This window comes from Henckelia pumila, unplaced genomic scaffold (genome assembly GCF_033568475.1).
Source record: "Henckelia pumila isolate YLH828 unplaced genomic scaffold, ASM3356847v2 CTG_550, whole genome shotgun sequence".
Lineage (NCBI taxonomy): Eukaryota > Viridiplantae > Streptophyta > Magnoliopsida > Lamiales > Gesneriaceae > Henckelia > Henckelia pumila.
The window spans coordinates 416,794-426,304 of record NW_027331862.1 but is presented as its reverse complement, the minus strand read 5'-3'; the positions used below and the strand labels follow the sequence as shown (position 1 = coordinate 426,304).

General features: G+C 38.5%; 2 protein-coding genes across 3 annotated transcripts; one reads left to right on the top strand and one right to left on the bottom strand.

Moving 5' to 3' along the window:
* Positions 1-767: 767 nt before the first annotated feature.
* Positions 768-4,920, top strand: LOC140873423 (triphosphate tunnel metalloenzyme 3-like). The gene is made up of 2 exons (XM_073276522.1): positions 768-1,693; positions 4,668-4,920. Coding segments are annotated over exons 1-2 (606 nt in total). The 5' UTR covers positions 768-1,088; the 3' UTR covers positions 4,669-4,920.
* Positions 4,921-5,789: 869 nt separating this feature from the next.
* Positions 5,790-7,825, bottom strand: LOC140873426 (uncharacterized). Of its 2 annotated transcripts, XM_073276532.1 has the most exons (4): positions 7,670-7,825; positions 7,460-7,584; positions 6,428-6,480; positions 5,790-6,343 (listed from the first exon to the last, which is right to left on the bottom strand). In XM_073276532.1, exons 2-4 carry the CDS (start codon positions 7,559-7,561, stop codon positions 6,010-6,012), a joined length of 489 nt encoding a protein of 162 aa, XP_073132633.1. In that variant the 5' UTR covers positions 7,562-7,584; positions 7,670-7,825; the 3' UTR covers positions 5,790-6,009. The 2 variants fall into 2 exon arrangements, with proteins under 2 accessions (XP_073132633.1, XP_073132634.1); XM_073276533.1 differs by lacking the exon at positions 7,670-7,825 and having other exon boundaries at positions 7,460-7,656.
* Between the last annotated feature and the right edge of the window lie 1,686 nt (positions 7,826-9,511).

The following is a 9,511-nucleotide window of genomic DNA, read 5'->3' as shown; positions in this document are numbered from 1 at the left end:
ATAGTTACTACTAGAGTCGATACAAATATTTATTAAACAGTTAGCATTAAAGACATCATTGTAAAACATATACACTGAAAAATAAAAGATAAATGTCATTTAACATAACAGAAATAAAAGAAAGGGGGCAGATTTGGAGCATTAATGATATTGCTTACTTTTTGTTCCCTCTTGAAAAATACGAGGGATAAAACAAGGGAAAGAGTTTGTTTGGTACAGGTGTGGGACTTTAAAGCAGAGTGGTCCAGTTGGAAGGAAGTTTTTGAGAATATTTTGGTCGGAGAAATGGGGGTCCCGGTAGAAAAGGAGCTGCATTTGCACAGCAGGGGAATACGCACAAAAAAACAAAAAAAAAAACAGGCCCCACAAGTATATGATCGAGATAAAGGATTACCTAACCATTAACTAATCTGAGCTGGCACCACTTAAGAAATTAAGACGCATATTTAAGGGCCAACTAAGACAGTACATTAAATGAGTCCCTTTGACTTAAAAAAAAAAAAACACGCGAGTCCTTTTTACTTAAAAAAAAATAAGACCGAGCCTATATATTTAAATGCCCTTCACGCGGCCCGAAAACTCAAGGGACTATACCAAAATGGGCTTTATCCCTATCAAGGGAGTTCTCCTTTGCTCAAAGAAGTGGTCGATTGCACATGTATGATTATGATATACATGGAGAAAGAGCTCATTAGACCGTAGGTAGTGGACCGGAGCCAAGTCTTTTGACCCGATACATGAAGCCATGATTATAAAGATGCTCGGGTTTGGAGATCAATTGAACAGGCGAGATGCTTAGAAGGAAGCCCACAAAAATAGACGTCAGAGTCGAAGACAAAGAGGAACTCGAAGAAGGCCGCAAGCGAGCCGCCGCCGCTTCCTCCGCCTCATCTTCCTCGGCAGCCACCACCGCCTCGTCCTCCATCCTTCACCACTTCGACCGCTCCGCCCTCGATCTCTCCTCCAAATCCCACCGCATCGGCCTCTAGCGAACACCCCAGATCATATACCCACATCATTTTCTTGTGATTTTCATTTTAAAAATTGGTTCTTTTTCAGTCAGCAAGGCATCTTTATTGAGAAAATTGATGGAGATTGAAGTTAAGCTCCGATTACCGAATAAAGCCTCTAATGAGAAGCTGCTCTCGTTGCTTTCTCCATTTCATGTCATTACCCATCATCAGCACAATACATTTTTTGACGGCTCGGCTTCTGAGTTGAGCTCACGCCGAGCCGTACTCCGTCTTCGTTTCCACGAGCAAACTCACCTCCCCAAATGCTTCGTTTGCCTCAAGGCCAAAGCAATTATCAGCAATGGCGTGAGCCGTGTTGAGGAAGATGAGGAAGAGGTGGACCCTGCCATTGGGAGAGCTTGCTTTGAGGACCCCGGGAAGCTAATGGAAGTGGATTCCAGGGTTCTGAGGAGAGTAAAAGAAGAATTTGGCGTATCAGGTTTTGTGGGTTTGGGAGGGTTTAGGAATGTGAGGAATGTATATGAGTGGAATGAGGTGAAATTGGAGGTGGATGAGACTAAGTACGAATTTGGGGATTTGTACGAGGTGGAGTGCGAGAGTGTGGAGCCTGAGAAAGTTAAGGGAATGATCGAGGAGTTCTTTAAAGAAAATGGAATTGAATACTCTGATTCAGTTATGTCAAAATTCGCAATTTTCCGGGCTGGAAATTTGCCATCCTAGTAAGTATTTCATGTTTGGTGTTGACTGTTGGTTAGTATATTAAGGTTGTGTTCTTGTTTGCAGTTGGTTATCTGCGTAGTATATTATAGTGTCATCATCTGAAGTGATACATATTTGTTTATTAAGTAAGAATATGGTATGTGTTGTTGCAATGTTTGCTGAAGTTGATTTCTTGCTTCTGAATTGTCAATTGTTCTTTATCTACTTATAATGCTGGCGAACTTCGTTAGTAATAGATCATCTGTCTTGCTGTTGCATCTGTTTTATGTTCTATCTGATCCTTTGGTCAAAAGGATTTTCCAAGGTATAAGAAACATTAGGTTCATTTAGTTTTAAAATTTTGGAATTGTCTTTATTGGATAATTATGATGAGATTATTTGATACTGTTCGTGTGTTCAACTCTTCTTTATAGAGTGTGGAAAATTAAGCACTTGTCATTACTGAATGGGGCATCTTTCACAGTTTCGGATTTTTGGTGTTTTGAGTTCTTAGCTTTGTCTTGAACGATGCACTGTTGTTTGTGATATCATGGATTTTATAGCCTGCTAGGGACCCGGATAGCAATTCTGAGACAAGATTTAACATTTAATTTATGTGCAGTTTTGACATTTTATATATCCGACATCACAATGGTTCTCAGGAATTTTAATGCTGCAGAATTCATCTATATGTGATCTAGTGATTAATCCATATCAGTATTTTTTTCAACTTAGCATGTCTACTGTAGTTCAGTTGTATTTGATGTTTCTTTTGCCATTCTCCGAGTACGGTGTTTCTACTTTCACCAATCATTAATATGGTAAGCATTGACTTGCAAGAAAGAGATTGTGCTTATGATGGTAGCTCCATCAATTAACTGAATATCCAAGCCCCAAGGGTTTTACATCACATTGCGATTGATGGGGCCACTCATGCATTAGTTTCTGGGATAGCTAAGCACTGATGGGGTAAATAGGTTTGTGTTAAGACTCGAAATCACGAATTCGTGTTTTGGAGTTGGAAACTCAAAAGTACCGATGTAGTAAACATATAACAGTCTGGATTAAGGGGACATGATGATCATCACTTAGCAGCTCTGTCAGAAAATAAGTATTCAACTTGTGAAACACCTAGTGCAAGGTTTAGTAACAAACCTTATCATATATAATAGTCTTTTGAGACTCATGGCATTGAATTATTTCAAGTTTCGTTCCTGATGTCCTTAACCAAAAACACTTTTGAACAGTATAAGCCAACTTTTCTTCAAAGGATCACACATCAATGAGCTAAGGTTTCAATTATTTTCCTTTAATTTTTTTTATTTCGCTGGAGTTTTTAGTTGTTTGCATGAGGGGAAAAAATACAGTAAATGTACAAAATCTGAAAGCTTCCTGATAAGTACAGGTCAGAGTAGGCCATAGACCCCTTTGACTTAGTGCAGAAAATGCTTTTGGCGGAGTTTCATGTTACAATTTTCAATCTGAACTGATTGCATTCCTAGAGTCGGAACACGACCTGAAATTTCAGGTACCTGAAACATTCGGATACCATACATAGGAATACCCGAAATTTTTATTTAATTGGTTTTGGCTAGACAATTGTCCCAATGTTTATGCTTAGAAGATCCATCTTGATTCTTGAACCATAAAAACTCATGGTACAAATTCAAAAAAAAACATTGAAAAGCTTCATGCTTTAAACATCGTACATCTGAGGAGGCAATAAATGAAAATTTAAGTTTAGTGGGTCCATAGTAGCTTGCTCTAATTAGTCAGTTGGTGTGTTGATTCTTCCACATCTCCAGGTACTAACCTCCTCCTTTGTTTGCAGCACCGATTCTTGAAATTCTCATGGTCTTATTCTTGCTTCATAGTATGTTCTGAACTGGAAAGGTGCATCTTTGGTAAAAAATAAAAAATGGATTGCTGAGTTTGCCACAGTAGGGTAGGGGAGAGGAGATGATTGCGGCGTGTGGGTGTGTTAGTAGCGGGTAGCAAGTTGGGAGGTTTCAAATGAGTCTAGGACATATTTGATTTGAATCAAAATTTCAAGGAAAAACATGACGGTTTGATGGAATTGAAGGAAAGTAGCGATGCTTCATTTTTTAAATTAAGTAGTTTTTAAGTTTTTCTAATTTAAGTCTGGTGCAACCAATTTATGTGTACGTAGGGTAAACTCGAACGCAAAGATGTTCATGGGCTCTGTGTGAGCAACCTAACTTGTATTGTATGTATCATAAATTGATAACAATCAGATTTTTTTCCCTACCGTACAAGGCTTGCTTTTATTAAATGCTCTAAAAACCGCAACAGTCAGGTTGTAACCTTAGGATGATGTTCCGTCGAGTTTAAATTTATACATTCGAGTAAAATTATCTGATAATATACTGTAGAAAATGTTCATATGCTATCAAGATCAACGTGTATCATTCTTGTTCTTGAACAATGTGCCAATTTTTCCAATTTGAATTTATAAGTTGCTAATTTTGATGGACAAAAGTTGAATAAAAAGGGATCTGTACAAATGAAATTACCTCTAGAGTTTCCTTGTTCCCTAAACCATCAAGTGGAGGATTAGTTTTTTCTACGCGTTTATTAGTTAGTGCTCCATGTTTAATGTGGTCTATTAAAGTTTTAGTAAACAACAAGTACAAGTATTGTTATTTGGGTTAGGTTGGGGGATTCGGATAAATGGGGCACATTCTTTTGTTCATAAATGATGGCTGATGTGGTAGTCCACGAGAAAGCGAGTAAGACTTTACTTGTTGGGTGATAAGCAAAGGGCTAATTTGCTAAACATTAATTGAAAGGAAAAATATGAAAAATCTCCCGTGTTGAGACAAATAAAGGGTAGATCGATTGTTTTCTGGTTTAAATAGTAAGTTGAGAATCACCCCTTGTCCCTCACTTGAAACTTGAAAGCATGCTAATTTCTTCGTGGGTTTTCTTGGTTTTCTTACAAAGTAAACGAGGCATTTTGATTTCATGATTCAGGATATTCGAATGGTTGATATCGAACCATGGTAGAAGCAAAGGAGGGATGACAAAGAACTTTCCGTTTGCGCCACTGGTTCGGTGGCAATATTTCTACTTCACAACATTTCGTGGTTGATATCTGTACTCTATATTGACTTACAGCTACTTGCGGCAACCTTCTGTTTGATGTATTTTCTCTGTTCTACATCATGTCTGAGAAAACTGCTGTTTCTTCTTTTTTGTCAATAATTGATAAATGACGTTTGCTGCAGCGCATTATCTTGAAATTTCAAATCCTCTCAATTTCATCTTGTGAATTAAAATGTGTTAGTGTCATAAAGATATTTATGGAATATTATATTTGGTCATACCGACTAACAAGCAGTTACTATGATACTCTCAATCTTAATAAAATCGCAATTGTGGACTTTGCTATCTTATCTACTAGGGTGGGACAAAATCATATTGTGAATGAAGGTAAAATATGTATTATCAAAACAAATTATGCATAGTTTTTTTTTAAAAAAAAAAATCTAGTTGACGTCCATAATTTATTTCTCCCACCTTCTGGTCCATGATTGTCATTGAATCATGCAGTCTCACTTGTAGTTCCACATGATTGGGCAGAATTAGATAAGTAAGATAAAGTCTTTTGTAGCACATGGAATTTGGGAGACCACACTCTTGTGAATGACAGGCACTTTGTCATGAGTGTGAATTTTCACCTGTTGGTTCGGATAACATTAGATCATGTGAATCTTTTTTTCTTATACGAGGTTCATCGGAAATTCGAAAGACCCTTTTACCGTTGGAAACTTAGGCCGCGGCCGCCGGAGACACTCGTGAAACGGCAAAGACAGTACACATATCAAAAGTTTTATATGGTCTAGAATTGACCACCTTCAATCTCAGATGATTCAATCCCCATGCCTTGTTAAGAAACATCCCCATCGATGCAGAACACTCTCATCGAAAACGAGTGAAAATCAAGAATATAATTGTATAACTTATTAAAAAATATCTCATTAGGGTGAAAACAAATCAAATAAATACCTGAGTCTCCACCTGCTGGCTACAATCCATGGAAATGAACTAGCTAACCAAGTAATTAAACAGGTAACTTACTTCTAAACATAAATATGACATTAATAAATCATACAACTAAAATAAGATCCAGAATTCTCATCTCTCCACGAAAGGGAGCACATGAAATTCTATCAAATAACAAAACACAGTTAAACCCAAACAAGAAAGATCAATTTCCTACTCGATTATAACAAACAGAACTAAATTATCCTCGTTCTCTTACACACACCCAACCAACAAAAAAGGAACCAAAGAAACATCATCTGCAGCTACTTCACTTCCTCTTCTTAGCCGGTGGTTGATCCTCCTCATCCTCCTCGTCCTCATCTTCCTCATCCTCGTCGCCGTCATCATCATCCCCATCATCATCATCATCATCCTCGTCACCGCTACCTCCATTACCATTGGCTTCCGGTTCGTCTTCTGGCTCCCCTTCCTCATCATCGCCACCTTCTTCGCCGGCCGAGAAATCTTCGTCACCAGCATCGTCGTCGTCATCCTGCTCTTCAGCATCCTCATCATCATCTTCGTCATCATCCTCTGTGTCGGATGCATCTTTGTTTTCGGGTCCGGGCTTTTCCAATCTATGAAGATCGTCAATTGGGAACCTGCCCATGCTTGGCATTTGTTCACTTTGTACACAATTTTTTTTTTTTGGTAAGAAATATTGCAGTCGAGAAAGTAAATATTACCTTTTCTCAGTCAAGTCAGGTAGCCCATCAATGTTGTTCAACAGAGCTCCCATCTATTGAAATAATTTAGTTAATTAAGAAAGTCTATTGTAAAAATGTAGAAGAGTGCATAAAACTTCACTCATTTCAATACATCAGCAGCCAGCTCAATGCTAGGAAACCGTTAATCGGAAAATATTTCTAAATAACATATATTTACTCGAAAGAATTACTGAAGCAAACATGAAAAGGTTTTGAAGTAAACTGTGAATTACGAATGAGTACCAAATCAAAGGAAAAACCAAAATTTTCCTTCCAGATGCACAGCCAAAGGCACAAATTATACACTGACCAGCCTTTCCTATTCAGATCCCCTGAATTTGTTTTCTAGGGGTGCTAAAAACTCATTCAAGTCCGATAACACGAAACTGAGGTGTGATGTTTACAAGTTTTGAGGTAAACCTCCAGAAAAATGTTCAAATTCGATATAATTTAGTTACTGGAACGTGACAGCAAAGTAATACTAAATTTGAAAATAACAACTATATCAAGACTCTGAAAATCCCCACAAAACATATTCACGAGGCGAGCAATATCATTTTTTTTAGAATAAACTAGCCCAAGGAAAGACATCCTGCAACGTAAACACAACAAATGGTTACAAAGACATTCTATACAAAGTAAACTCGCGAAAAGCCCAGTCTCAGATTTAACTCAGACGAAAAACAACAAAAGAAGAAGGGATTAACCAACAACACATCAAACCAGTGCAAAACATTCAAGTCAAACTCATAACGAAAAAGGATTCCAACAGGAAAAAGATTCAGATACCATATACCGAGAACACTAAAAAATACTGAAAAAGGGAAAGATGTGAAGGGAAAGCCTAGACTTTGAGCCCTTTAACTGAACGGAATCACACAAGAAGCGCACCACAGAAGTTCAAAAGTCAAAATTAAAGTAAAATCTCAGAAACCCAAATCCGAAATCCAAAGTAGAAAAAAATGCAAATTGAACTTTAACTTTTAAAAAATAAAAAAAAGGTCAGAGTACCAGCAAAAGAAGGCAAGCAAGGGACTTTCGAGCAGCCAAGATAGTTTGAAGCGCTGCAGCCTCAGCAAATCTGCATACTACGTCAGAGCTCACCACCTCCATGTAACCAAACAAAAGAAACTCCCCTAAAAAAGTCACCGAAAAAAGTTGAAGAACAATGGAGAGAAGAGAAGTGAAGTTTCAAGAAACGAAAACAAACGGCTAACGAACCAAGAAGGAGACGCAGGCAGTGCTTTCCTCTGGCTAGGGTTGAATTTGGGTGTCCAAAAGTATGTCGATAATATAAAGTACAGGAATTTAAGGAAATACGCCAAAGGGATACGTTTGACTAGGGTTTTTGTGGGATGACTCTAGGGTTTTGTCAATTGGGGGTGTCCATGATATTTTCTCACCTCGAGGGGGTGGTTTGTGATTTTTGGAAAACTTTTTTCCATTAAAGGAGAGGGGTGCGTTAGGAACTTTGGAGGGGTTGGTGTGACTTTATCCGATTGTAGATGGGATTTAAAGCGATTGTTTTCTCCCCAATTCAAAGACTTTGAGCAATCATTGACGGATGAGGATAATTCCAATTTGGTCCTTCATATTTCTAGCTTAGACAATTGTGGCATCTATTTAAATAGTGATTTTCCGGTTTAAAAAAATGCATGATACCAAGTGTACGATGATGATTTTAAGATATAAACAACATAGTCCAAGACCTAGATCCCAAAGGTCCTTTGGGTTATTTCGTAGTTCATATATGGTGTCTGGTGGAGATGATTGAAAGAGTTTGAAAAATGATCTTAGTTAACCAAATTTTTTGATTTATGATTTTTTTTCAAAAAAAATTTGCAAAATAACCTTCAAATACAAAAAAAATGCAAAAACAAAACAAACGAAAAAATTAAGACGGTTATATTTCCAAATCATGATCAAACGGAGGTTATTTAGTTAAATAAATCCCTTTTTTTGTATACATATATAGTTTAATTTTTCGCGCTCTTGCTGTATATAAATTCCCAGAAACCGCACGCAAAGTTTGTCATGGCGAGTGGCGACCCACCTAGAAGTCTCTGCCTGACAATATCAATATTTAGTCCCAAAACTAGAGGTGTCAAAATGGGCTAGGCCTGTCGGGTTGGTCCACCCCGCCATACAAAATTGGTGGGTTGGGTTGAAATTTCTCAATCCACCTAAAAGATGGGTCGCCCCGCCCCGCTTAACGGTGGGTTGTAGTGAGTTGCGGGTTGGACCGCAAAAACCCGCCAATTTACACGTGAGTCCACCAGGTTGTCCCGCCCCGCCACCTAAAACAGGTAGCTTGGGTTGATGTTTTTTCAACCTGCCTAAAAGGTGGGCCGGTCTGCCCCGCCTAATGGTGGGTTGCGACAAGTTGTGGGAGGCCCGCTCCGCTAGCCCATTTTGACATCTCTACCCAAAATTGGGATGCGCCAAAGGCGCAAGTGATTCTCTGAGCCGGTCTGGATTTCCAACGCCTTGGGAAACCTGAAATCGCCTATTGCGATGAGAAAAACGCCTCCTGGGCCGGAGGAAGCGAACTAGCTTCATCGTCGGCTCAGGAAGCGACGGACCCGCAAGCAAGCTACTCGATTTTATTTTCTTAGCTGCACTGGATTCTAGATGTTATTTGGTCTACATACCGGAACTGAGAACATTCGAGATTATGCAGTATTATACACGAAAGATCCCTTTTTGGCTCTCTCTTTAGCCCTTTAACAACAAATCTTTAAGCCATTTTATTTCACTCATATAACTATCTGGTTTAGTTTATCGACGAAAAATCCAATATTTTAAAATAGTATCGAGAATAACTGGAAAAGTGGCCTTGGAGCACGCCAAAAATGAATGCAATTGAACATCGATTCACCTTCATTCTCACATAGCGAGCACCTAGACACCATACCCGAAAGCCCTAAGAAATGCATAGGAAAGAAGGTCAGATTAACCCCGAAAAAAGTGATCCAAAAATGGATTTGACCTAAAAAAGTCCAGGTTGGTTGGTGAGCCTAGTGATAGGAGAGAAAAAAAGATAGCAAAAGCTACCCAACCTAC

Coding starts and splice junctions, on each gene's coding strand:
- LOC140873426 (XM_073276532.1), bottom strand. CDS start 7,561: ATGGAGGTGGTGAGCTCTGACGTAGTATGCAGATTTGCTGAGGCTGCA. Junction 6,481..7,459: donor TTGCTTGCCTTCTTTTGCTG/GTACTCTGACCT, acceptor TTATTTCAATAG/ATGGGAGCTCTGTTGAACAA. Junction 6,344..6,427: donor CCTGACTTGACTGAGAAAAG/GTAATATTTACT, acceptor AAGCATGGGCAG/GTTCCCAATTGACGATCTTC.
- LOC140873423 (XM_073276522.1), top strand. CDS start 1,089: ATGGAGATTGAAGTTAAGCTCCGATTACCGAATAAAGCCTCTAATGAG.